The 26582-nt window shown below is 33.9% G+C and overlaps 6 protein-coding genes across 15 annotated transcripts in view; 4 read left to right on the top strand and 2 right to left on the bottom strand.

Moving 5' to 3' along the window:
* RhoGAP93B (MyTH4 and RhoGAP_KIAA1688 domain-containing protein RhoGAP93B) overlaps positions 1 to 3705 on the top strand; it is a 50539-nt gene extending 46834 nt beyond the window's left edge. For 3 of the 5 annotated variants that reach the window (XM_090178927.1, XM_090178924.1, XM_090178928.1), the window contains exons 7-16: positions 49 to 306; positions 426 to 613; positions 676 to 792; positions 851 to 1003; positions 1075 to 1301; positions 1369 to 1612; positions 1678 to 1835; positions 1903 to 2161; positions 2238 to 2428; positions 2537 to 3705. In XM_090178927.1, coding sequence (XP_090035053.1) covers positions 49 to 306; positions 426 to 613; positions 676 to 792; positions 851 to 1003; positions 1075 to 1301; positions 1369 to 1612; positions 1678 to 1835; positions 1903 to 2161; positions 2238 to 2428; positions 2537 to 2549 — 1808 coding nt within the window. In that variant the 3' untranslated portion in view covers positions 2550 to 3705. The other 2 variants (XM_090178926.1, XM_090178925.1) reach the window with 2 other exon arrangements.
* An 871-nt stretch (positions 3706 to 4576) lies between these two features.
* Positions 4577 to 7956, top strand: LOC149941095 (uncharacterized). Of its 2 annotated transcripts, XM_090178939.1 has the most exons (5): positions 4577 to 4943; positions 5019 to 5112; positions 5980 to 6125; positions 6247 to 6385; positions 6474 to 7956. In XM_090178939.1, the coding sequence occupies exons 2-5, from the start codon at positions 5094 to 5096 to the stop codon at positions 6704 to 6706; spliced, it is 537 nt and encodes a 178-aa protein (XP_090035065.1). In that variant the 5' UTR covers positions 4577 to 4943; positions 5019 to 5093; the 3' UTR covers positions 6707 to 7956. The 2 variants fall into 2 exon arrangements, with proteins under 2 accessions (XP_090035065.1, XP_090035066.1); XM_090178940.1 differs by having other exon boundaries at positions 4757 to 5112; positions 6247 to 6379.
* Positions 7957 to 7966: 10 nt separating this feature from the next.
* Positions 7967 to 10816, bottom strand: Nup62 (nucleoporin 62). Its single transcript, XM_090178932.1, has 8 exons — positions 10555 to 10816; positions 9420 to 10481; positions 9125 to 9355; positions 8850 to 9063; positions 8639 to 8789; positions 8272 to 8568; positions 8144 to 8210; positions 7967 to 8085 (listed from the first exon to the last, which is right to left on the bottom strand). Exons 1-8 carry the CDS (start codon positions 10676 to 10678, stop codon positions 7994 to 7996), a joined length of 2238 nt encoding a protein of 745 aa, XP_090035058.1. The 5' UTR covers positions 10679 to 10816; the 3' UTR covers positions 7967 to 7993.
* Positions 10775 to 12124, top strand: RpL15 (ribosomal protein L15). 2 transcript variants are annotated; one of them, XM_090178937.1, is made up of 4 exons: positions 10775 to 10898; positions 11092 to 11280; positions 11455 to 11591; positions 11779 to 12124. In XM_090178937.1, the coding sequence occupies exons 2-4, from the start codon at positions 11109 to 11111 to the stop codon at positions 12082 to 12084; spliced, it is 615 nt and encodes a 204-aa protein (XP_090035063.1). In that variant the 5' UTR covers positions 10775 to 10898; positions 11092 to 11108; the 3' UTR covers positions 12085 to 12124. The 2 variants fall into 2 exon arrangements, with proteins under 2 accessions (XP_090035063.1, XP_090035064.1); XM_090178938.1 differs by lacking the exon at positions 10775 to 10898 and adding an exon at positions 10935 to 11040.
* A 39-nt stretch (positions 12125 to 12163) lies between these two features.
* LOC149941092 (uncharacterized) lies at positions 12164 to 15046 on the bottom strand. 2 transcript variants are annotated; one of them, XM_090178930.1, is made up of 7 exons: positions 13956 to 15046; positions 13706 to 13897; positions 13515 to 13643; positions 13290 to 13456; positions 12906 to 13222; positions 12589 to 12850; positions 12164 to 12523 (listed from the first exon to the last, which is right to left on the bottom strand). In XM_090178930.1, exons 1-7 carry the CDS (start codon positions 15009 to 15011, stop codon positions 12169 to 12171), a joined length of 2478 nt encoding a protein of 825 aa, XP_090035056.1. In that variant the 5' UTR covers positions 15012 to 15046; the 3' UTR covers positions 12164 to 12168. The 2 variants fall into 2 exon arrangements, with proteins under 2 accessions (XP_090035056.1, XP_090035057.1); XM_090178931.1 differs by having other exon boundaries at positions 12423 to 12523; positions 12662 to 12850.
* A 332-nt stretch (positions 15047 to 15378) lies between these two features.
* LOC149941086 (tyrosine-protein phosphatase 69D-like) overlaps positions 15379 to 26582 on the top strand; it is a 440950-nt gene continuing 429746 nt past the window's right edge. For all 3 annotated transcript variants that reach the window (XM_090179681.1, XM_090179679.1, XM_090179680.1), the window contains exon 1: positions 15379 to 16039. In XM_090179681.1, coding sequence (XP_090035807.1) covers positions 15757 to 16039 — 283 coding nt within the window. In that variant the 5' untranslated portion in view covers positions 15379 to 15756. The remainder of the gene's footprint in view (positions 16040 to 26582) is intronic.

The following is a 26582-nucleotide window of genomic DNA, read 5'->3' as shown; positions in this document are numbered from 1 at the left end:
CTGATATTTGTGGCTTTTATTATCAATTTATTTGTTTACTGTATTTAGGATGTCGGTTTGGTGACTTCATTGGTGATGACCGAGATTCATTGTCACAAAGTGATGATGATTCTGATGGGCATCGTGATGAAGATGACGATTTTGCTGATGATGAGGGTATGAGTCATCAAGATTCTTCGTCGCAAGAATACCTCGATGACTCTAGGTTCCTAGATGATGATGAGGACGAGGAGGAAGAAGAACAAACTTACTGCGAGCCTGTCAGTCCTCCTCCGCAACATAGAAGCAAAACTAGTCATAAAATGGGTAAGAGGTTTTTAATTCTTCCATTATTATGTCTATTGCTATTGCTTTGCATTATTTTATTTATGTTCAATTTTTATTTTGGCGTTGCACTTTTTGTTTTTGGTTCATACAATATGCAGGCTTAGATCCCCGAGTAGACATAGATTATGCCGAGAGTGATAATAGCAGTCTGTTTTCCAATTCACCCGTTCTTCCACCTCGCAATGCAGTAAGTCAGAGTGGCAATATTTCGACGCAGCATGCTTCTCTTAGGAGAAAAAGAATTGAAAGTCAGTCTGGGCCATCTCCTGCCCTTGAAAAATCTCAGGTACTCTATTGAAGTAAGTCCTACTTATAATTTTTATTAAAATTTTTAAATTATTGAAATAGTCATTTCAACCGGACATGGGTCAAGGAGGTGGACATCGTCCTTTATCATTAATGGCAACTAGTACTACGGAATCCAATGTGTCTACCAACCCTGTAACAGGGTCTTTACAAAGACAAGTACAAAGATTTAAATCTTAAGTCTTTCAACCAAAATCTTATGTCTTTATTTGAATAGCCTGGAGTTCCAGTTGGGAATGCATTGTTTAAGGATAAGAAACCACCCTCGGAGAGTGATATTGAGAAATATGCCCAGGATAATCTTAATCGTCATAAAAAAGGAATATTTAGGAAAAAATTTACTATCCAAGAATTGTTATCTTGGTCTAAGGTAAAAATACACTAAAAAATTAAAAAGTAACTTATGAAATGTGCTTGACAATTTTTTTTTTTTTCATGTAGGACCCAATTCGCAAACCAATGATTATGACAACTGATAAATCTCTTAAGAGGGAAGCCTGCGAAATCTTCAAGCTCATTTTGACTTACATGGGGGACCGAAAAGCTAAAGGAAATCAAACTGGAGACGCTGTAGCTTTGGATCTGGCTACTCGGGGGTGGAGTAAAGCTGCAGTTAGAGACGAGTTATTTATTCAGATATGCAGGCAAACTACAGATAATCCTAGAAAGTAATATAGAAGAATTTAACTGATTTTTAAAATTAGAGCTAAATTATTGAAAATTTGTTTTTTCCAGAGAGTCATTACTCTTGGGCTGGGAATTATTGTCGATATGTTTGACCTTTTTCCCACCGTCAGTTAAATTTCAACCTTACCTAGAAAGTTACATTGGTAGACATAAAGATACCACGTTTGACACTCCTGAGTTGAAAATTAGTCACTACGCTGCCATAAGTAGCAAACGTTTGGAGAGAATTGGTCAAAGTGGTGCCAAAAAAGGTCTTAGAAAACCTACTCTAGAAGAAATCGACCAATCTAGGGTACGTTTCATTAAGCATATTTTTTAAAGTTAAATGATTTAATTTATTAACTTTTCAATCAATAGATCCAAATATTCAGGCCTTCCATGTTTGGTAATACGCTTGATGAAGTAATGGCAATACAGAAAAATCGGTACCCTCACTATAAATTACCTTGGATTCAAACAACACTCTCAGAAGCCGTGCTTAAACTAAATGGTGCTCAAACTGAGGGAATATTTAGGTAAAACAATAAAAGACAATTTTAGTGGTGAAAATTCGTTTTTAAATTGACTTTTTTTAACCCACAGAGTTCCAGGTGATATTGACGAAGTAAATGCCATGAAACTAAGAATGGACCAATGGGATGAGGTCGAAGCCAATGATCCTCATGTTCCAGCTTCTCTTATGAAATTGTGGTATCGTGAGCTCTACGAACCTTTAATACCGAGTATATTTTATCAAGAATGCATAGACCAATGCAATGAACCCGAAGTAGCGGTTCAAATTGTACAAAAACTGCCTGAAATTAATAGACTGGTTCTTTCCTACTTAGTTCGATTTCTTCAGGTCAGATTGATTTACGATTTTTTACCTCCCCGATTGAATTTATTTATCTTTACTCAAACTCCTTTTATTTTTTCAGGTTTTTGCGGCCGAAGCAAATTCCTCCGTAACAAAAATGGATGCCAGTAATCTCGCGATGGTAATGGCACCAAACTGCCTCCGTTGTATGTCAGATGACCCCAGAGTAATTTTTGAAAACACGAGGAAGGAGATGGCATTTATGAGAATATTAATTCAACATTTGGATACCAGCTACATGGAAGGGATAATGTAAAAAACAAATATAGTTAAAAAATTTCTTAGGGAGATATTCTAACTTTCCCACCATATTGGGCCTTCGATAAAACTCCGTACCTTTATTTGACTTTTTTCTTTTAGTTCTCTCTTCTGATGTTTCCTTCCAAAAGCAAACACAATTGAAGGCTAATATTTAATTTAAAACTTTTCTCGAAAACAAAACTTTGAAAGAAAACAAATTTTTTTCCTTATATATTCTTAGGTGCCAAAAAAAGCATGTTTTTATAAGTACCAATATAATAATTTTATACCGGTTCTCCAAATATTGTGTTATTTGGACATTATTTTAAAATTATAGTAACTTTATATTTTATGAATTTATTATATAACCTAAATAGTACCCATGATATTACTTTCAACTGAATTTTCTACCCGCTTTTAAACTTATCAGTCATTTTCTACACTGTTTATATATATTTGATTTATTTCCCTGATATATTATCCCCACTCGTACCGCGCAACATTAATAGAAGGAATATGAAATGTTTTCTCAAATCACAATAAATGTAGCCCTAGTAAAGTAGACCTTAACATAAAACTAAAAAAAAACTGTATTATTTTAGTCATGCTTTGAAGAAAATCGTAAATATCGTTAGATTCGCAGTGCATGTTCACAATCCAAAATATCTTGTACATATATATACATTTTTGTGTCAATTGAGAAGAAAATAATGCCTCTTGTAATAATATCAGTAATAATAAGTGGGGTGTAAAATTTTTCGTGTACATCTTACCCTCTTTCAAATATTATTGAAAAATTCTATGAAGCACTGTCTTAAAAAAAAATACTGGGCCTATAAATTTGTGCTTAAAAAGGAAATTTTTATTGTAAATATGTGTATTTTTTAAATGGTACAAAAATGATTACGTTTTGTACATCCAATTCTTTATAAATCACCAGCGTATAATATTTATTGGTTCTTTATATTATAAATATTAGCATTGTGCTCTTATGAGATATATTCCTCTATTATTTTGGCCCATAGCTGCAGTGTAATGTTATTCCTTTTCTTTCGCAAGACAATTTTATGAACAAAGGCAAAAAGCTTCGTGGAAGTTTTCGTGTTATATAAGTATGATTATTTTGAAAGAAGGTACGATTTAATAAATCTTTTGATTTATTTAATATTTTTAGAATTTAAATATTGTGAATAATGTTAATACTTTAAAAGCACATAAAATGTTCTTGTGAAAAACCCATTTAGAATTAGTTTAGATAGGACAAAGCGATTAACACATCAAATGGGGGGGGGGGGAGAAAAAACCTTAAGTACATTATAATTATACTATTAATCATAGTTTCTTTCTTCAAACATTTCAGATTTAGATTTTCTATGCATTTTAATTTTTGCTAGTCATTAAATAGAAAATAAATGTTCTTATCCGTACATTAAGAACCAATTAATTTCAGTTATTTAGTACTAGTTTTTTTATATTGCAAGAACGTTTTTATGGTTGTAGAAAAATAACCATGAAAATTATTTATGAGGCTATATTGCTTAAACTGAGACTAGCATCTTAACAAGTTTATAACATTCTGTAAGATGAGAAAAATGAAATTGTATAGTTGGTTGTGCTTGAAGTTTTGTAGGTTGGGCTAATTGTACTTGGAGTTAAAGAATGAAGAATTTAAAAGATTTTGTTTCTTCGACTTTTTTGATAAGCATAAATCTAGAATTATATGTCAATTAGTTGAAATAGCTGTACACTCCACAGTGAAGAATTGGGTAAAAGTAGAATTCATACAATTTTGAAATACTATTTGCTTCCTTTCATTCATTAAATCAGGATACGTCCATCATTGATCCATTTCTTAAGTAAAATGCATACTATTTTCAAGTAGTAGGTGCTTTCATTATTTTTCTCTCGTCTCAATAAGAAACGGCGAAATTTAGATTTTAATCTCAAGTTTACTAATTATTATTTTAAATTTCGCGCCGAAGGACTGATTTGAATCCCCTCCCATTCGAATCCAGTTTATTTGGGTGGACAAGTTGTGCGAAAGAGCGCTCTCCATTTTCTTAATAGGGGTGTACGATTTTAATCATCCTTAAATTACTGATGCATTCAATGGAAAAATTATTAGTTTTAATATGGTTATTTTCAGTTAAAACTCGACAAAGGTTTTATATTTAACGTTAAGAAATTTATATGACTCAAGCATTTTGTACTATCTCCCCCAAAACCCCCAAAATGAACTCGTCCATTTCTTTAGAGGCGTGTTTCAGTTTCTTACTAAATTGTAGGAGTTATTATACTATCGAAAAAAATTTATAATATTATTAGCGGTTTAGTTCTAATTTTAGAAGAGAGAAGTTGAATACTAGTGTGTTTAAGGCTAACGAAAAAATCTACTATAAGAATTTTTCAGTAGAAAATATTCCATTCTGGATTTTTTATTGGTATGAAAAGTCTAGTAAGCAGAGATAACGCTAGAGAAGAGGTAGACATCGACGCGAAGAGTTAAATTGGTTCTCGCCAATATTTAGTAAGGAAAAGCATTGCCTTATGTCATAGATTATTGTTAATCTTTGAAAACAATTGATTTTTTTTGTCATTAGAGTTTAGTTAAATATAATCTTTTCGAATTTATTTACGTGCAATTTCCCCTAAATATCTTGGGTGAATGGTTTGAAATATGGAGACTGCTTTGAAAGGTGAGTCCATAGCAACATTTGTTACTTTTTTGGGCCCCATTTTTTAATGGTAACGTAGGAATAATTCAAACAAAAGTATTAAATAAGTTTAAAAAATTTCCAATGATATTCTATTTGTACCGTTTTGTATGGGTAGCGGTTTTTAGATAGAATAGCCCTAGGGTCTCATTGCCCTCCTTCATGGGATACCAAAGGGATAGGTAAAGAATGATTACCAGTTTAGAAGTTATATCTGATTTCATAAGAATATATATGCCTTTATAATATAACATTTCGCCTTTCGCGATTGGATTTAAAGCCCTTGAGTATACAATATTTGAAATTTGATTTGATGTAACTCTTAGCTCTAATCCAGGATTAAGAAGCATGATATTATGATCTCAATGACCTTTAAATTATATTGAAATTCAATGCTTAAAGTTCCCATGCTTTAATTCCATATTGTTTAACTTGTTTTATATTTGCTTAAATTTACAAAATTGTTGTTAATATATATGCAATAACCATATGGTGTTCAGTCTATTAGTGGTTGTTTTAGCTTAGTCGCAGCCACTTACCACCCAAAACTTTTGTCTGAAATGTTGTATTATCCGTACCCTTATATTAGCCTTTTTTAATCATTGAGAAAAAAGAACAGTGAAATTAGTTTGAAAAACAAATAGTAAGATGACAGTTTTCTTTACAATCGAACATTTCACAGAGTCTTGGGAAGTAGCCAAACTAGACAATTGACTAGTATAATTTCAATTTGGATGTTTTTCCATTAGTAAGCCTCCTTGTAGGTTCCATAATTTAAAGTTTTATTGATATTATAAACATTATTTGGTATTAAGCCTAACAAATATATTCTTTCACCTCTATCTATAGAATCGAATGAGAGGGAATTAAAACATAATATTAAAGTTGAATTCAACGAACCTCCGGTTAAAAGACAAAGAACGATTGAAGATTTCCATAGCTTCTGTCAATTTATTTTGGAATATGAAAATTATGAAGCTATGAAAGAAGCTGAAGTAAGTTTATTTGTTTAGTGGAATCAAATTATTTGGGAGCACCTGGTAGTTTAAAAAATACAAAATTTACTTAAAATTTTATTTTTTTTTTTAATTTATATTTACCAATAATTTTTAATAGGAGATGCGTTTAAAGAACAGTTCAAGTCCCATGGGAAGTACTGCCGATAGTTTTCTTTCCGATAGCAACTGTAGTAGTAGTAGCAGCAGTACGGTATCTCAAGATCCTAAAACGTCAACTGATAGCGACTCTGGTAAGAGTGAGAGATTATTCAAATTATCTAATGTTTTCTGCTTAAAATGCAAGATTTATCAGTGGTTTTCATTTCTTCCATTTATTTTTTACAGAAGGGGATGCCGAATCATGGGACTTAATTACGTGTTATTGTATGAAACCATTTGCGGGTAGACCAATGATCGAGTGTTCCTCCTGTTTAACATGGGTACATTTATCGTGCGCAAAGGTCAGACGCAACAATATACCAGAAGAATTTCTTTGTCAATTGTGTAAAGAAGCAAAACTGTTAACTCGAAGATCGCAAAGAAATCAACTTGGTGGTAGGAGGAGAGATGTGTTGTAAAGAAAAGTCAAAATCATCAACTTTGGTTGCTTTCATCATAAATCTCATCCTCATTGAAGAAAAAGGAAGGTTTTAAAAAATGTGAACAACGCTGGGATTTTTTTTCCTTCTAACAGTTTTTTTATACTGATAATATCATCACCTATATGTTAGTCTTAAGCCTGTAGTACTGATGAAAAAATAACAAAAAACGAACTTACAGAACAGTTTATATATATAAATATAAAATCGAACTATGCTTAATCTGTGATCCATTTAACTTCAACAGTCTCTCTACATTTTTTAGGCTTTCTCTTTTTGTTTTTGTTAAAAAAATCCCATTTTGTTAAACCATATTTTTCTGTACATAGCTTTGAAAAATTTTCAAAGAAAAATATTTGTACATATTTTGTTCTTTCCCCTTTTTTGATAGCATTTATCATGTAGCCTACATGATCTCAGTACAATATATTGTAAGTTGTGCAAAAGTCTTTGTAGGCAATAAAGTTGCACTTTGACATGCCAAATATATTTTGACTAGTTGTTCAGTCAATTACGCCATTAAATGAAAAATTTACTTTGAAATCAAAATATTATTGAAAAAGATGAAAGTGAAAGTAATGATAAATGAATGGGTAAAATTTGATGTAAGATTTTTAAAATTTCACAAAGACTTCATAGGAAAATGTGGCCTTAATTTATTTTTGCCTACTGAACTACTAATTTTGTTATGGACGTAGCGTGTAATTCTGGACAACATTGCAAGATATGTTTGCTAAAACTGTAGCTAGAGAAACCCTCATTTTTAAAAAGTATCTTAGTTATTGAAGTGTACTTAAACCTGTTTTGAAATATTTCTAAAGGGCCCCTTTAAATGCTAGAAACAGCATTATTTAATTTTATTTGAATAGTTTAGATATGTATAAAGTATTGATTTTGCCATATTATTTACAGAATACTTTTATATTGTATTATGTACAGCTGATTCTAGTTCCTTCCCCCATTTTCCTTAAAAAAAGTAAAACCATTATAGATATAGTTTACCATTGTAGTATCATTCCATTTGTATATAACATTCTATCTATACAATTTTGTTAGAAATTAATCAAATTTAAATACCCCCAAAATGTTTTTGTACCATAATAGAAGTATCTCAAACTGAAAGTACTGTATCAATTTACATAAAGAGTTTATTTTAGGACCTTAAGTAGGTGCTAACATTACAGTTTTTTTAAGGAGGAATGTACAAAAATAAAAAGACAAAAATGAAATTTCAAAAAATTTTTATTATCAAATTAACAAAATATTTTAATCATAAGGAATTCTACCTAATTTGTCTTGATCCTTTTTGGTATTGTCAAAAACTTTCGAGATATCATCAATTTTCTTTTGCAAGATTTCTGAAAGTATAATCATCTTGTAATTGATAATCATTGACAGAACTCTTGGTATTTTTACCTGTATTCTGATCAACCCATTGCAAAGCATCCATATGAGAATTCAAAACTTTGGAAATTTGTTGCATCTGTAATTATTTAATTTGTTAAAATTTTTATTAGACGACTTAGTGGAGTTTCAAATCTTACAGGATCATTATCATCTTGGCTCAAATTTGTAGTATTTAAATGTTCAATAATTTTCTTGATATCTTCGGACATTCTTTTCAATTGGCCATCAATATTTTCTGCCAAATGGTAGGTATGTTCCCTCTCGAGGTCTGCGTGTTGTTGAATAGATAAACTGGGAGTAATTTCCACGCTTTTCTCCAGGGGAACTAGCATCTCTTCCAGTTCTCTTTGCTGAGACACGATAAAGTCCAACTCGTGGTCTAGCCTCTGCTGATCCATTTTCACCCTTTCAACGGCTTCATTCAGGCCAGTTATCTGTTATTAATATTGCATTTATTCACCTTTATTATATTGTATTATAATATAACATGTCCGGACAAATTACTTTTTCCCCATTGGACATTAAAAGGCGATCCCAAGCGTTGACTTGAGTGGCTTGGTTAAGGAATATTCTCTCTTGTTCGGACAATTCCAGATTCCACTTATTAATAGAATCTTCCAATTGACGGAAGGTGAAGGTTGAGGTTGTGGAAGATCTGATGACGTAAGAATTTTAATGAGCTAGTTGTTTTGAGGAAATATTTGTATAAACTAACTGTTCAGTAGTAGATGATGTCGGAACAGTAGTTGTTGAGGTTGATGAAAATGGGGTGGAAAAACCAGTGGAACTTAAAGGAGCTATTGAAACGGATGGGGTTATAGTTGCTGTGGCGCTTGTAGTGGAGTCTGAGGGTTTAGGTATAGCAAATAAAGGAGTTGTTGTAGTTGGGGCCGGCGCTGTGGTTTTTAAGGCAGATCCAATTGCAAATCCTAAAAAGTTATTATCATTTGATTAAATAGGTTGATGTAGAAAAATAGTTTATACAAATACCAGCAGATAAGGGGGCTGGTGTTGTAGTTGATGGTTTTGTAGTTTGAGATGCAAAATTTAGAGAAAGGCCTGTAGTTGCGGTTGTTTTGGCGACTGAAGTTGGGGTACTGAAATTAATACCGCCTAAAGGTGCTGTACTGGAGGGGGTGGAGGCAGTGGCTGTGGTTATTTGAGCCCCAAATGGTAGAGTTGTGGGGGCTGAAAGAGCGGTTGTTGTAGTGGAAGTAGTAGCTGAAATAGAATTTTACTTCTTAGTGTTTGAAAATGATAAAAATTTGTTTTCCAAGAGTCTTACTTCCAGCTGGACCAAATGAAAATGGAGCGACAGATGCTGTATTGGTCTGCCCAAAGCCCCCAAATGATAGTGGATTTGCGGAAGTGGACACTGAACTAGTCAACCCACTAAATGGAGTGGTGCTAGTCTGAGATGGTGTTGTTATTGCACCTCCAAATCCAAGAGAGGTTGGTGCTCCTGTTGTAGCTGATGTTGCAGTAGTTCCATAACCAAAGCCTGTTGCAGGAACAGCACCAAAGGGGAGACTACTTGCTGTGGAGGTAGTAGTGACAGCCCCAAAAGGAGGAGGTGGAGCATCTCCAAATCCAAAGGAAGGTGGAGCTGTTGATGTGTTACTTGTTATGGCCCCAAAAGTGGGGAGTGATGCTGTTGTTGAGGTTCCAAAAGCCGGTGTTGATCCACCAGAGAATAATGATGGTGTAGATGTTGTGGCCCCAAAGGGAGAAGCGGTATTTCCTCCAAAAGTGGGAGCTACAGTAGGAGTATTTCCAAATGGAGGGGTAGCAGTTGCTGTATTTCCAAAAGTAGGAGCCACATTGACTTTTTGTCCAAACGGAGTGGCACCTCCAAAAGCTGAGGCTGCAGTCACATTGCCACCAAATGTAGGATTTATGGTAGCAGTACCTCCAAAGGCTGGAGTTACGGTAGCTGTTCCACCAAATACTGAAGAGGATGAAGCAGTTACTGGTCCAAAAGAAGGAGTAATCGTGGCCGTGTTTCCAGTTCCAAAATTATACCCAGTTTGAGATGTTGTTGCTGGTGCACCAAAGCTAAATGATGGCGCAGCTGTGGAAGTGGCTGCAGTTCCAAAACTTGGAATCTGTCCAAAGCCTGGAGCTGTATTTTGGCTTGTTGGAGCACCAAATCCTAAAGAACTTGGTGTAGCCCCAGCTGTGGGTGTACCAAAAGAAAGACCACTTGTTGCGGGGGTGGTTGTTGTCCCAAATCCAAAGGTACTCTGTGTCGAGGCTGGGGTAGATGCACCAAAGGCAGTAAAAGTTGGAGCGGATGTAGCTGTTCCTCCAAAACTGAAACTTGGGGTTGAAGTGTTGAAAGAGAAGCCTAAATGGACAAACGTTTAATCAGATTTTCGAATTTATAAGCAACTATAAGTGAAGAACTGTTATAGTGTTACCTGGTTGTGCTTGTGGTTGTGTTGGTGCTGGTAAACTGAAACCTGTATTTGCTTGTTGGGGTTGTCCAAAACTAAACGTACTGGTTTGACCCGTTGGCTGTTGCCCTCCAAAGTTGAAAGCCATTTTATAATTTATTTAATTATGTTTAAATTAATTCAGGGCTAAGTTACTAAGAACACGGATGAGTAAAAATAAAACTGTTGTTGAATTTTGAACTTAGGTCAACGGTAGCTTCGCTTCGTAACGCGAGGTGGCGCTGCGATTGTATTAGTCCTTTTTCTCTTTTTTGTTCTTCAACACGCCGCTCGGAAATTTAGAAGTTTGTGGTATTTGACGTGGAAAGGTAAGTTTTATTAATCTAGTATGATCGCGTGTTTGTTAGGTAGTTTAATAATAAACATTTGCTAGACTTACTAAAGGACATCTTACTTGTTAATTGAAATCTTTATTTTATTTAAATTATTACATATAACGAACCATAAAAGGTATTGAGGTTTCTCATACGAGTTCCTAAGCCTTTGACTGTACATTTTTAGGGGTACACTGCGTCATCATGGGAGCTTATAAATACATGCAAGAGTTATGGCGCAAGAAGCAATCAGATGTAATACAATTTTTATTGCGAATGAGATGTTGGTATTACCGTCAACTTTCCGCGGTTCATAGAGCTCCCAGACCAACGAGACCAGACAAGGCTAGGAGATTGGGCTACAGGGCCAAGCAAGGTAATGACACGTTTTAGTAATTTTTTCCAAATTTTTTAACATGATGATAGTTATATTAGATGTGAGTGTAGAATCACAATGATTTTCTATCTTCCTTGGATGTCTGATGTTCATTGGATATTAGGGCCATAAGGCTAATTTAAAACTAAAGATTAACGAATTTTTATTTTATAGGATATGTTGTATATAGAGTTCGTATTCGCCGTGGTGGTCGTAAGAAGCAGGTACCAAAGGGCTGCACATATGGAAAGCCCAAGAATCACGGAGTTAACCAACTCAAGCCTACCCGTAACCATCAATCGATTGCAGAGGTAAATATGCTTAATACACAATGTCCTTGTATTGCCTTAAAGCTATAATGATGATAACACAAGCTATGAGATTTATCTTTGAAATAAACCCATGTTCCCTTGGCTGTCTGATAATGATAAATAACATAATGGCCCAAATGTATGTATAAATATTGATTCATTTCCTGATGGGTTATGATATTTCTAGGAACGAGTTGGACGACGATGCGGAGGTTTAAGGGTCTTAGGTTCATACTGGGTTGCCCAAGATGCCACGTATAAATTTTTTGAAGTTGTACTGATCGATACCTTCCACAAGGCGATACGTCGTGATGCTAAAATTAACTGGATATGTAATCCTGTACATAAACATAGGGAGTTAAGAGGATTAACATCTGCGGGACGCAAATCCAGAGGATTGGGCAAAGGCCACAGGTTCTCTAAGACTGTGGGTGGTTCTAGGCGTGCCAATTGGAAACGCCGCAATACTTTGTCATTACGTCGTAAACGATAAAAGAAATGTTATAAATAATAATAAAACTACACAACGCAAATGAAGTCTCATAATTTTTTTTATCTATATTAATCTTTATTATCATTAAGTAGAAAAACTTAATATCTTCTTGAGAATATTGTCTGTAGTAACTTCCAGTTCAATCAATATGTTTCGAAACTTAGAATATTCACTATAAGAAGTTCTAAACACTGGATCTTTTAATTTCGATATCATATGGCTCGTTCGTCTTTGAACTTTCTCAATTTTTTCATGGAAATTTACTTCCATCTGAGTTTTGTTTAAAGAAATTATCATAAATTCAAGCTCAGCTTTCATAGCTTCCCATAATTTCAGACATGTGGAATTATTTTCATTTTCTTCATTTGGAAGAATTAGGAATCCTTTCGGTAGAACTTTATAAAGCCAATGTGCAAAGATTAATAGTTGATTTTCTTCCCTTAAATAACCAAAAAAATTTACTTCTGATTGTTTTATATGCAAATGGGAGAATTTAAAACCAACCTGAAAAATATGCTAATATCAACTTCTGTTCCGCAAATGGCATTGATATCAAAATTGACTCCGCACAAATTACCGATTTGATTTGAAAAAATGTAATGTTTTTGGCCACCAAAATCATAAAGATAAGGAAAACTTTTATTAGTATTATTCTGAAGTAGAATATTTTCCAGTGATATAGCAAGAATATCGGCACTCAAGATAGTTATGTTGGTGCGTTTTTGGCAAATTCGCAGTGACATCAGTTTTTGGAACACTGGCAAATCTGAAAAGCCAAAACAATTAATCCCTCCTCGAAATGTTCAATATTGATAAAATACCTTCGAAGATTGGATTTTCTACAATATCATCCACATAAAGATTAAATGATAAGGGTATTTGTTGATACATTTGATTCAAATCGATTTGAGGGATCCATTTAAGGACTACATTTACATGTAGTTCTGAAGTAATCATTTTGGGGATTTTAAGAGAAAATGCAATAGAAATCATTTGATTTGATTCTATTGACTCAATTCCTTTATCAAGTAAAATGGGATGGCAGGGAATTTCAGAAGTTTGATGACTAAATAATTTTGTTTTTATATCTAAATCTTGATCCTCTGATAAAATGACTCCAGAAAAACCAGAAACTATACTGAAAATATTAACACTATGATTATACAATCATTTACAAATTTTTATTTTATGTGGAATAAACTAACTGGGGTGAATCGTTTCTTAAAGTGATTCCTATAATCCAAAAATCAGTCCAGACAATATTCCATCTTGATAATATTTTGAGGCACATGTTTGGATTAGGTTGAGTTAATTCTTTGGATCTAGTATTAGAAGGATTGATGTCTTTCTGGTCAAAATATGTTAAATAATCCTGAAAATAAACAAATTATCAAAGACTCAAAAAAACAATCAAGTCCATATTAATTTACTGGAACTCTCAGGCTTTCTGGTAGTTGCCCACATCGTTGAAAGATTTTCAAACTTGACAAAGCAGATTCTAAAACCCGTTGTTTGTCTCGCAACCCCTCTTCCACCTTATTGGCACTAGCTTGACCTAACTGAGAAGGTGAAAGAATTTAAAATATTACCAAATATTAGTGTTAATTTAAAAATTTCAAACCAGTAATTTTCTTTGTAAAGCCTCTTGCATTTTATCCAAACGTGTACTTGGTTCATCCGCATGTAGATGCGTTAAAAACAGGTTTTCTGGGCTATTTTTGGCACTTTTCATGCGAACTACAAGCTGATATTTTCCATTTCTAACAAAATCACCATATACAGCATGCGATGCATTATCCCAAACTTCTCTGACCTGCAAAAAATATCATCAATAATTTGTATTCTAGCAAAAAAAATTATAGTTTCTATACTTTGATTTTTTTGTTTTCCTCACTTCTTTGAATGATACAAATGCCTTTTGGGGATTGTAACACAAATGAACAAGAATAAGGTGAATATTGTGGGACTTTGATGATAAGTTTGTAGTTCATAGTGGGCACTTCACAGCAGTATCTTATAATTCCTTGAATGAAAACTATAAACTGGAAATTGGTTGTGACCACGTAGGAGCTATTATTTTTTAAAGCTTCAAAGTTTTTGTTACATTTTACAGTGGTACAAGGATCTTGGGATATTTGGCTATTCAATGTCACGGTGATACTTAAAATGAGATCTTTATATTCTAAAGGAACAAAATGTTCGATGGGAATCATCTCTACGGAATTAAACTTTTGTTCTTGGCTGTTGAAACACATTACTAAGAAACACAATGAAGCTGGATAGTTTTCACTCACTTTATGATACATTTTTTGGCAGGTCAAAAGTAAGCGTTCGTGTTTATCGCAATTACTGTTAGATTTCACATATTGAGCTTTATGTAGAAGGAATTTCACCGAAGGATCTTCGCTTATCTGATAGCTTTTTACAGATTCATTGCATGACCATAGCAATATATTAGAATTGCTCATCCAAAGTAAAGAAGGTCCTGGGAGAAACTGTGGTTTGGCCACTCCGCACTTTAACACTGGTCTATTGAATGTATATTCTCCAATTTTAGTATGTTTTGATGGTATTTGCTCGCATATGGATACAAATTCTGCACGATACAGCTGAATGAGAAACTCGTAAGGCTCAGATTCTGGTTTTAATTCAACTGCCATTAAAAAAGATCTTGCTTTAAAACAGTCTTTGCTTTCATAAGTAACACCTGCACAAATACCAATCACATTTTGCTTTGCAGAGTAAGAAGAAATTGTCCTTCGTTGTGTTACTTTCTCAAAATTTTGGGTTGAATGCTGGGTAAGATTATATTTGTATATGTCAAGTACAACCAAAGAATCTGTTTCAGATTTTAACACACATAAAAGATAAATGTGATCTCTAAAGGAAACTAAATCTATCACTGACATTGTCCTGCACAATCCCATAAAATATTTATGCCAAGAATTTTCATGAAGAGGCAAATTTTCTAAAATAGAAAGGAATATTATTTATATTATATAGATATTTCAGATATTTTGATAATACAAAATCTCACATTCATTCAAGTTTTAAAATTTAAAAACAAACCGGTTAAAACTAGTTTCAGCGTTCTATGAAAGGCTTAAATTTGGTCACATTTTAACCTACTTTCAGTTTCAGTAACTCCTAGATGGCAGCATGAGCAAGAGAAATAATATTGCCGTGTGTCAATGCCAGGTGGCGTCTCTGAACTAAGGCCGTAAGCGAACGCCCTCTAGCGTCAAACGGAGGAGGCTTATTTTTGCGTTGCCGGTTGTCCGGTTAATTGTATGAGCCGCGGTGGTCGTGAGGTGCGAATGTTAGGGCAGCTCCGCTAAGCCTTGATTAATCTATCAGCGATAAACCTTCCTTTATCTCCATGTCGGTATTAATAAACGATTTTATTCAATACTCCTTGGTAAGTGTCAATAACACCAGAGTATTTCAGATTGTTTGGGCACGTCATATATTTTGAATAAGCCGTGACAAAGGCGGGCGGGTTTATAGGCCTTCGGGGTATTTGGATTTTGTGCGCGACCAAGAACTGGCGGTCTACCCCCGAGAAGTCGAGGTAAATTTTATTTAACAACTATATATACCGAATTCCTATTAAAGTAGGAATAGGCGGGAAATATCTTCGACATATCTCGTTCAGCGAGGACTCGCGTCCACATGGGTTATCCTTCGGAAACGGTCTTCGAGAATAAGACGCGTTTGACAAGAAAAAATCCCAAACACGAACTGTCCAAGAGGTTAATGGCGTTGCCAAATCATAAACATCGTCTGCAAGAAAACCAACGTTTCTCCAAGTATATCATTCGTTTCGCAAGATGGAAAAGTCATTCGTGGGCTAATTTCTTTCGCAACCTCGTTCTCAATACTCGCAACACCATCCGAATATGGCACGGAACAACTTTTCTGCTACTTTCGTGGCTTCTTCTAGTTCACCGAACCGGTGAGTGAAAAGAAAACCCCCCATACCAAATTCCTATCCAAGGCTTAGACGTATACCGTGTCTGTCTTCCTCATTGTTTCTTTTTATTGTTCGCGATAAAAATGTGTATTTTAAAATATTTTTCGCGTTCATATTACCATTGCGTGTCTTGTCAGTAGGCTTACAACTATTCTAATTTAATTAGTTTGGGCACAAGGCAATTAGATTGCCTGGCAAATTACACTGTAGACGTTGAAAGGGTGACCCAATTATCTCCGCAAAATAGACCCGGTTGGCTTAAAATATTCACGCGGTTTATTGGACAAATCATATCAACAATATCGATTTAATGCAAATGCATATTACGAGGTCTGCGTCAGTCAATTTAATATCGTTACCAAAAATTTACCCGAAAAACTCCAGCACGATTTTTGCGTCTTCCCAATTGCAACTCCTTCGAAGTTCGATAAAATTCGACTAATTTGAACCCGAAAATCTGGTATCAATGAATTATAATAAACGGTTGTTTTGGAGGGAAATATTTTGGGTCGATGGTTTAAGTTTTCTTTTTCGTTTCTTGGACCTTTTCCAAAAGGTTAGTACGAACTGGGTGGGAAACGATGACAACCCAATGGAAATTTTGCCGCGAATTTTTACGTCTATTTCTCCCTGAACGCGTTTGACTTCGATATTTTTATATTAAAATCAAAACTACTGTAAAAAAATTCCGTTTAAATTTTACATTCTAGTTTTTTCTCCAATTATGTGAGCAACCTGTTTTTACGGAACGGTCTTTAGGTAGTGGCCCTTGGGTCAGATTTGTTTCTTCGGTATTATATCTCGCTATTCAAGCCTGGCGTTAAGCGCTACACGCATAAATGATTACGAATTTGCAAGTGGAGATTTTTATTTTATAAAGTCGCCGTATCGGTCGCCTACCGAACCAACCAACCAAATCTCGAGAAACGTACTACTTGAAAATGTACACCTATCAAGCCGCTAATGTTTTTAAATACTGAACCGCGAATTTGCGTTGAAACCTCTTTAAATCGCTGTCTTGGAAGGAGCTTAGCTATTCTCTAATCCTATTTATTTAATAGTAGACTAAGGGTGACCTTGAATTCGCATTAGCCTATTTTTGGATAATGTTAGACCTTTCACCGAAAGACAATGGCATTTTACGAAATGGGTTTTAAACGAACTCCATTGTCTCCAAGACCAATTTACTTCGGAATGAACGACGCGTGTGACTAGTCTGGTTAATACTCGGGTTTCTTTTAAGCCCGGTATTTTTTGACGTTAATGGGTCCTTCTCGGTCTTAAACGCTCTTCTAATAAGTGGAGTAGCCTCTTCATTTGCGGTCCTAGTCGCCAACTGCGGGGAGGGGCGAACTCTTTTGCCATCCCCATAACCTCAACATACCATATGAAAATTATTCAACTTGAATGAAACCTTTTGTAAGTTTTCGTGGAAACAATTTGTAATTGAGAGCGAGGTAACCGTTAGTTAATTGCAAGTTTTGCTAATACGGCCACTAGATATTAAAATTCGTAACGTGAGCCTATTGTAGGTGGTTTCTTTTTTCCTGCACTCGGACTAAAAGTGTACTCTTTTTTTTTACCCTAAAACGTTTGATTCGCTTGATCCGGAGATGACAATTACTCCGCCCCATAAACTATTCGTTTGTTCTGGAGTGTTATAGGGCTACTCTTTTTACTCCTTCTGAAAAGGAGGTGTAAAGGAGTAAAACGGATTTTGTCGTCTGCTAGCCAGAATTTATCTGCTAAAAAGGCCACAGGCAGCCATTTTGGAAAAACGTTTTTACTCTTACTCAAACTGTACAGTTCTCCACCATAGAACCGGAGTAAAACTACGTCATAGCCTTACTCTTCTTGCCCTACTCTAAAATCCCGGAACAAGCGAAAAGAAACCAACTTATGTCGTATGACCATGGAAGAAGTAGAGGTATGACAAGCTGTAATATTGAGGTGGATACTAATATTCTACAGATTCAAATTTAAACTTCGTTTTAATGTTAATGGAAATGGCGAATATAGCTGTAATTACGTCGAGTTGCAACGTTGCGATAGAGGGTGAAAGTGAAAAATAGTAACCCTCCGCCTTTTATTTTACGTGCGACTGCATTTTAGCCTATTTGCAATTGTTTTCGAAGGAAATCTTACACGCCAGGAGCAACTACCAAACGTACGCGTTTGAGGAAAATGAAACCACCCCAATAGCGGTGTGGGATACGTTGAGAAGTTGCGGCACCCACCGAGCCAAAGGTGTTACCAACAAAAAGCCCGAAAGTTGAAAAACGGGGAAATTCTTCACGTTTTCGGGCTTTAAAGCCCTTCAAAGTGGTACTGCCATTACCGAACGAACTCGGAGACATGACTCCTCTCTTTCTCTTCGGGAAGTCTTTTTATTCAAATTTTTAAGTCCCCTCCCCCCCTTTTCGAATTTAATTTCCGTCGTCCCCCGAAAAGCTTCGAGCTTGTTTAACCTTGCCCCCCCCACCCCCCCCCTCTCGCTGACGACGTTTTCCCTCTTCTCGACTTTTGACAATTTTTTTAGTGGCGACAAACGTTGTCTTTCCACAGTCTCTTGCCAATTGAAAAGAGCACGAAAAAGAGGAGTTTTTGTATTAAATTGTGTTAGACAAAAACGTGCCTTTTCCTCGACGCGATTCCGAGCCGGAACTACGCTCGTTCTCCTTCTTCTGTCTGTTCTTCGTCGCAGATGATGACACGAAATTATAAAGGCTTTAGAATTTACTTCGTCGAACCAGGGGATAATTTTGCCGAAACTTTCTCCGTCTCGTATACCCGTTGCCAAGGCATGTTATTTCATGTTTTCTTCTTAATATATTACCGATTCTTCAGGTTAAAGGTTGGGTATGCTATGCGGATTAGATTTTTTGACTTTTTTTCTGGTTATTTTTAACCATTTCAGGGTGATATTTTCTATGCCTTCCTATAAATTCCTTAAATTTTACTTTATTTCCTATATTTTCCATTGTTGAAGAAAAAAAAAACCCCATAAAACCAGGTTTTTTTTTGGGGGTTAAACCAGGTTTTTTTTGGGGGTTAAACCAGGTTTTTTTTTGGGGGTTAAACCAGGTTTTTTTTTGGGGGTTAAACCAGGTTTTTTTTTGGGGGTTAAACCAGGTTTTTTTTTGGGGGTTAAACCAGTTTTTTTTTGGGGGTTAAACCAGGTTTTTTTGGGGGTTAAACCAGGTTTTTTTGGGGGTTAAACCAGGTTTTTTTGGGGGTTAAACCAGGTTTTTTTTGGGGGTTAAACCAGGTTTTCATTTGATTTAAACCAGGTTTTCATTTGATTTAAACCAGGTTTTCATTTGATTTAAACCAGGTTTTCATTTGATTTAAACCAGGTTTTCATTTGATTTAAACCAGGTTTTTTTATTTTACTTTTAATCTATTTTTCGCATACTAATTACCAATCAACTAAAAATTAATGAGTATTATTACGAGCCTCACGTTACCAGAACAAAGTTTTAGTTTTGGTTTCGTTTTTTTAAGTTCCACCAGAACGAAGTTTTAGTTTTAGTCTCAATTTGGATTTTGTATAAATGCATGGTGAACAGGAAAATGCCTCTAAAATTTTATAGAAAAAATAGGAAATTTTCAAGCGAATTAAAGGAAAATATAGGAAAAACAATAAGCAAAAATAAGGATCGAAAATCAGTAGCTAAAATAAAGTTAAATATAGGTTGAAGAAGGGTACACGACGACGACGGAATGTTTTCGGGTTATATACTAATTTACTACATGAGAAAACCTAAGGAATTTATAGGAAGGTATTGAAAATATAGGAAATGTGATCACTTTGTAAATGATTTAGAAATGTAATCATTTCGGTAAGAAAATGTGCTAGGAAGGTATTTTCAATATTATCTTGAATTTCCACCAAACAATAGTATTCTAGAGTTGTCATAATGCACAAGAATAATAACGTTGGCAAAAATATTTCGTCGTCGTGTACCCACATGTATCCCATATTTTACTTTATTTGGCCCATTTTTTATATTTTCCTCTATTTTACCTATGGTGTTTCTTATATTTTCTTATAATTCGCGTCCAAATTTCCTATTTTTCCTATAAATTTTTCGTTTATTTTCCCCGGTCACCCTGCAGTTTTTTAATCCGTTATTGAAATTAATTGGTTTACCTATACACAAATTGGGCTTGTTAAATTTTAAATAATTTGATATAAATCGGCAGTTATGCTTTGATCATTATATTTTTCAAAATTTACAAAAGTAGGTTATCTAGCAATGGCAATTCAGAACAAATTAAATTTAGTTTTTTAAATAGTAATTAGATTTAATTAAAATGAATATAAATTTTGGTTTACTTTACCGTTAATTAAATTATTAATCAGTTTTTGAATATTAAGTATATGATTTGGCCATTAATTCCCGTAAAATATTTAAACCAAGAATGTATTTATTTATACTCGGAGAGAATGAATATGTCGAGACTATCGACGGACACCTTGAGGCCCTAACCCCGTCACGCTAAGGGGGGGGGGAGGAAAAAAGGAGGTGTTCTTATTTTTTGCGTCCTCGCAGCAGCGTTAATCGCGTCGAAAAACGTAATTTTTAAGAGCCAATGAGATTGCAGTATTATTTGATTTTATTAAACCGGAGGAGCATACCGGGGGCCCCAACTGGTGGAATTGGAGAAACGCTAAAAATAATCTCGACATTTTCATTCTCCCTGAGTATAAATAAATACATTCTTGTTTAAACTAAATAATAAAATTCATTTGAAATCAAATAAATGCTTAATTAATATCCCGTTATTTCTGATCCGAAATTAGCCCAAACCAATGTAAACGTTTTTGTGAAGGTATTTTTCTGTTTTTCCCCGCCGGAAGTCAGCCCCGGAAATATTTATTTCTCATGGGCTGATTTTTTCCAAACGTTACTTTTTTCTTCTAATTGGGTACGCGTTTTGGAGAAAATGATGCTATCCTCACCCAGTGCCGAAGTTTTTGACAGCGGGGTCGGTTAAAGGTAGGTGGGGCGACCTCCCACTGGGGCTCTTTTAACGTATACTCAAATCAAGGGCTGAAACGACGTTAAACTCAAAGAGAGGGGAATGGAGTTAAAAGTTTTGAATTAAAAATATCTCGACTCCCTCGCATCTATTCGTCCTATTATATTACGCGTGCTATTTCGGGAGTGAAATGGGGGTTGCATTTACTATTCCCTCTTTTTTCCCATATTTGTTTTTTTTTTCTTTTTCGATTTTCGTCAGATTTTGGTTTTGGGAAGAAAAGATTTTTTTTGAGACTGCTCTGATGGAGATGAAGGAGATATGGTTTGGCATCTTCCTCATCATATCTATAATCGGAGAGGGATTTAGTCGGTGCTACGGGAAATGGTGCGACTCTCTAGTGATGGGCACTCTCCAATTGAGAGGAGGCGAGATACTCGCCGCTTTCAATGGAGCGTGATACGAGTTTCCAAGCTACGCGTTTAAGTGAGAGAGAGAGGAAATATGATTTTACTAACAAATTTTAAGTATTTGAAGTGAGTTAGGTTAGTTAAGTTAGTGAAATGCGAAGAGAGGAGATCTACTAAAAATTTAGTTTACGGTGGGTTTAGATGTAAGAAAACCAAAACAAAGTAAATATAAATGTAACTTTGGCCAATATCGAAGCCACAACGTACCATTAGCTAACGTAATATGCTGACGTTTAGAAGGTTATAAGGTAGTTAAAGACAGTAAATCTAACGTTGCCACTGGCCAGTGATGGTCGTTGTTATCCCTGTGAGAATCTGAGAGGAGGTGATATGCGCAAAACTTGAAAAGGAGAGGAGCGTGAGAAGTGTTTCACCAAGTATGTATTCCAGAGAGAGGAGAGTGAAAGGAGATATTTTATTTCATCCATAGGGTTTAATAAGCGAAAATCGATGAGAGGAGATGAGCTAAAAAGTTAGTTTACGGTGGTGAGAGGAGATGAGTTTGAGCTTAAAATTTTAGAAACGAGAATGAGATGGAGTGAGAGTTATCGCAAAATTTTCAAAAATGCCCATCTACCCAACGGCTTTCCAACTCCCCCGATCGCTGGAACTTCGACTATATCCTATATTTCGCTCTCTCCGTTCCAAGGTCTGCTCTCGGGGGAGTGGTGGATTTATATCCACTTCCGGTACGACTTTAGACTTATTTGACTTGCAAAAAAAAATAAGCCATATGAAATGGCTGACGTTAGATCTATATATAAAATTGGTTACCCCCTCATCGAAGCTATAGTGTAAAGATTCAAGTCTCTAAAAATGACTCTTTTTATAAGGCTAAAAGCGTGATAAAATGTGTTCGTCGAAATATGACGAAACTTTTAAATTTATGAAATGAAATATTCAGTCGGGACCCGCACTTGACCCGGACTAAAAAGAACAATCCCCGGGCATCTTTTCGACACTTTCGTTGTACGTATTATTCGGGTCGCCCTATACGTTCGACCCAGCTGTCAATATTCCATATTGAGGGAAAGGGATTCGTGGCCCAGATATTTCTACTTTTATTTATATTCCACCCCCCCCCCCTCCCAGAAAGGAGGAGTCGTGCAAACCCGATTTGACTCCTTTTCGGCCCGTCCCTCCCGTCAACGTCATCCGCCTTGAAAATTGTCAATACTTTTTTGTTGAAATATGCGCATTTTTGAAATGCCATTCGCTTTTCTAGAATGCTTTGGTTTATAGATTTTTTTAAATAGCTTTATTGATATTCCGTATCTTTTATTTTGTCTTATGATATCTATGGTATAGTATTAAATTTTATTTGACCATTAATTAATTAATGCTGGTAGTATAAATATAATGACTTTTTTTTGGTACTCCTCAGTTATTGCTCTTAAAAAATCGGTTACGTAAGGCGCTCTTGGTAATGCACGTCGCCATCTCTTGTTAAGCCTTTGACACGCGCTTTACCCCTTTTATTTTTATCGTAGTTATAAAATGTGGAAATTTTTGTAAATATTGTTAGTGCAATTTTATTTTCCATTAAAAAAATGAATATCGTTTTTTTTTTTGGTTTTAAACTGCTCGCGGATTGATTCCTCCCTGTTTTAAAAGGGATATGTACAGTACATTGAGCTAATAAATATTCGCTCATTCGCTAGTGGTGTAAGTTACATGCTCCTAACGTACCAGCTTCAAAATTAAGAAATTTAAGTCTTCATTCGCTTAATGTTCGAGGTATTCGTTAATGTTATAGTCTAAGCAACCCACTTTTGATATGAAAATACCCCTCTCTAACTTTAGGAGGGTGTACGAGGGTTAATAAAACGGTGGATATCGCACTTGACCCGAGAAGTGTGTCTGGCGAAGGGGGCGCCGGCTCTTATTAAATTGTATCCCGGCTGAATCCAATATTTATATTTGGCCCCCCGAAGGAAAAATACCGCCATTCGAGCGTGTCGGCCACGTGATCCATCTACTTATCCCCTATTCCCCCCTCTCCGTGTTAGAAGGGGGGGGGGGGATATAGCGACGGCACTGGCGGGGGGGGGGGGTGTGACTCTTTTGCTTATAAATTATGCCTCTTTGCCCCGGCGCGCGCGCGTGGACTTCATCTCATTCAAACCGTCGCCGCGTGTCTGCTTTTGTCGCTTCGTATTCTCGCGACTCCCGCGAAAAATTCCAGATTTTCCACATTTCCCGACCTTCCTCGCCGACTCCCCCTTCTTAACTTAATGTCTGTATATTTTGGGACTCGTCGGGAACCACTTCTTCCAGTTTTCATCTCTTCCCAAGCCCCCCCCCCCCTCACTCGAGACGATATTCATTTTATTACCCAATTTAGCGAGACACGTGATTTTCAGGAAGAAAATAGTCGTCCCGTTTTTGCTGCCACCTGTCGCCGTAAAACGTAACTATTCCGGCAGGTTGGTGTCGTCTAAAACCGTAATTTAATCCAGGGTTATGGTGTTTTAATAAAGCGATATCATCGTGAAATCGAAATTTCCTTTTTCATCAAATTTGATGGATGATAAAAGTAGTTTTTAATAGTAAAAGTGTAAGCCAATGATGGGGGTCGTTTTTGCTATGGGTTCTTATCATTTTACGATTTGTGCCGTGGCTAGTGTCGTTTATACCATTTCATTGCTTATGGGTGGTAAAGGAATCTTTTAACATGTTAAAAACCCATATTGAATTTAATTGACCTATTTATGCGGGTCGAAAACATTTTGACCTCAAATAACTGTTGTAATTTTCACGGAATTCTTTAAAAATTTGATAATAGTATCTGAACGAAATTTTTAAAATTTGTTATCAATCTGTGCATTTCCATTAACCATTTTTAATCTTATTATTGCTAAAGCTACATTTTATTTTAATCATGATTTAACCATTTTTAATCTTAATATTGTCAAAGCTAAATTTTATTTTAATCATGATTTCACTATTTTTAATCTTAATATTGTCGAAGCTACATTTTATTTTAATCATGATTTAACCATTTTTAATATTATTTTTGCTAAAGCTACATATTTTATTTTAATCATGATTTAACCATTTTTAATCTTAATATTGTCAAAGCTACATATTTTATTTTAATCATGATTTAACCATTTTTAATCTTAATATTGTCAAAGCTACATATTTTATTTTAATCATGATTTAACCATTTTAATATTTTTGCTAAAACTACATATTTTATTTTAATCATGATTTAAAGTTTAATCATGATTTAACCATTTTTAATCTTAATATTGTCAAAGCTACATATTTTAATTTAATCATGATTTAACTATTTTTAATCTAAATATTGTCGAAGCTACATATTTTATTTTAATCGTGATTTAACCATTTTTAATATTTTTGCTAAAGCTACATATTTTATTTCAATCATGATTTAAAGTTTAATCATGATTTAACCATTTTTAATCTTAATATTGTCAAAGCTACATATTTTAATTTAATCATGATTTAACTATTTTTAATCTAAATATTGTCGAAGCTACATATTTTATTTTAATCGTGATTTAACCATTTTTAATATTTTTGCTAAAGCTACATATTTTATTTCAATCATGATTTAAAGTTTAATCATGATTTAACCATTTTTAATCTTAATATTGTCAAAGCTACATATTTTAATTTAATCATGATTTAACTATTTTTAATCTAAATATTGTCGAAGCTACATATTTTATTTTAATCGTGATTTAACCATTTTTAATATTTTTGCTAAAGCTACATATTTTATTTCAATCATGATTTAAAGTTTAATCATGATTTAACCATTTTTAATCTTAATATTGTCAAAGCTACATATTTTAATTTAATCATGATTTAACTATTTTTAATCTAAATATTGTCGAAGCTACATATTTTATTTTAATCGTGATTTAACCATTTTTAATATTTTTGCTAAAGCTACATATTTTATTTCAATCATGATTTAAAGTTTAATCATGATTTAACCATTTTTAATCTTAATATTGTCAAAGCTACATATTTTAATTTAATCATGATTTAACTATTTTTAATCTAAATATTGTCGAAGCTACATATTTTATTTTAATCGTGATTTAACCATTTTTAATATTTTTGCTAAAGCTACATATTTTATTTCAATCATGATTTAAAGTTTAATCATGATTTAACCATTTTTAATCTTAATATTGTCAAAGCTACATATTTTAATTTAATCATGATTTAACTATTTTTAATCTAAATATTGTCAAAGCTACATATTTTAATTTAATCATGATTTAACTATTTTTAATCTAAATATTGTCGAAGCTACATATTTTATTTTAATCGTGATTTAACCATTTTTAATATTTTTGCTAAAGCTACATATTTTATTTCAATCATGATTTAAAGTTTAATCATGATTTAACCATTTTTAATCTTAATATTGTCAAAGCTACATATTTTAATTTAATCATGATTTAACTATTTTTAATCTAAATATTGTCGAAGCTACATATTTTATTTTAATCGTGATTTAACCATTTTTAATATTTTTGCTAAAGCTACATATTTTATTTCAATCATGATTTAAAGTTTAATCATGATTTAACCATTTTTAATCTTAATATTGTCAAAGCTACATATTTTAATTTAATCATGATTTAACTATTTTTAATCTAAATATTGTCGAAGCTACATATTTTATTTTAATCGTGATTTAACCATTTTTAATATTTTTGCTAAAGCTACATATTTTATTTCAATCATGATTTAAAGTTTAATCATGATTTAACCATTTTTAATCTTAATATTGTCAAAGCTACATATTTTAATTTAATCATGATTTAACTATTTTTAATCTAAATATTGTCGAAGCTACATATTTTATTTTAATCGTGATTTAACCATTTTTAATATTTTTGCTAAAGCTACATATTTTATTTCAATCATGATTTAAAGTTTAATCATGATTTAACCATTTTTAATCTTAATATTGTCAAAGCTACATATTTTAATTTAATCATGATTTAACTATTTTTAATCTAAATATTGTCAAAGCTACATATTTTATTTTAATCATGATTTAACCATTTTAATATTTTTGC

The sequence above is a fragment of the Leiobunum rupestre genome, chromosome 6, assembly GCF_980474605.1.
Source record: "Leiobunum rupestre chromosome 6, qqLeiRupe1.1.hap1, whole genome shotgun sequence".
Taxonomy (NCBI): domain Eukaryota; kingdom Metazoa; phylum Arthropoda; class Arachnida; order Opiliones; family Sclerosomatidae; genus Leiobunum; species Leiobunum rupestre.
This window is presented reverse-complemented; position numbering and strand designations above follow the sequence as displayed.

Bases quoted from the DNA above. Each gene is read 5' to 3' on its own strand.
- LOC149941095 (XM_090178939.1), top strand. The intron at 6,126-6,246 runs GTAAGTTTATTT...AATTTTTAATAG, and splicing joins AAGCTATGAAAGAAGCTGAA to GAGATGCGTTTAAAGAACAG. The intron at 6,386-6,473 runs GTGAGAGATTAT...TATTTTTTACAG, and splicing joins TGATAGCGACTCTGGTAAGA to AAGGGGATGCCGAATCATGG.
- Nup62 (XM_090178932.1), bottom strand. From the start codon at position 10,678: ATGGCTTTCAACTTTGGAGGGCAACAGCCAACGGGTCAAACCAGTACG. The intron at 10,482-10,554 runs GTAACACTATAA...TTGTCCATTTAG, and splicing joins ACAACCACAAGCACAACCAG to GCTTCTCTTTCAACACTTCA. The intron at 8,086-8,143 runs GTAAAAATACCA...TTATACTTTCAG, and splicing joins ATGGGTTGATCAGAATACAG to AAATCTTGCAAAAGAAAATT.
- RpL15 (XM_090178937.1), top strand. From the start codon at position 11,109: ATGGGAGCTTATAAATACATGCAAGAGTTATGGCGCAAGAAGCAATCA. The intron at 11,281-11,454 runs GTAATGACACGT...TTTATTTTATAG, and splicing joins GGGCTACAGGGCCAAGCAAG to GATATGTTGTATATAGAGTT. The intron at 11,592-11,778 runs GTAAATATGCTT...TGATATTTCTAG, and splicing joins ACCATCAATCGATTGCAGAG to GAACGAGTTGGACGACGATG.
- LOC149941092 (XM_090178930.1), bottom strand. From the start codon at position 15,011: ATGGGATTGTGCAGGACAATGTCAGTGATAGATTTAGTTTCCTTTAGA. The intron at 13,898-13,955 runs GTATAGAAACTA...TATTTTTTGCAG, and splicing joins AGGAAAACAAAAAAATCAAA to GTCAGAGAAGTTTGGGATAA. The intron at 13,644-13,705 runs GTTTGAAATTTT...TCACCTTCTCAG, and splicing joins CTTTACAAAGAAAATTACTG to TTAGGTCAAGCTAGTGCCAA.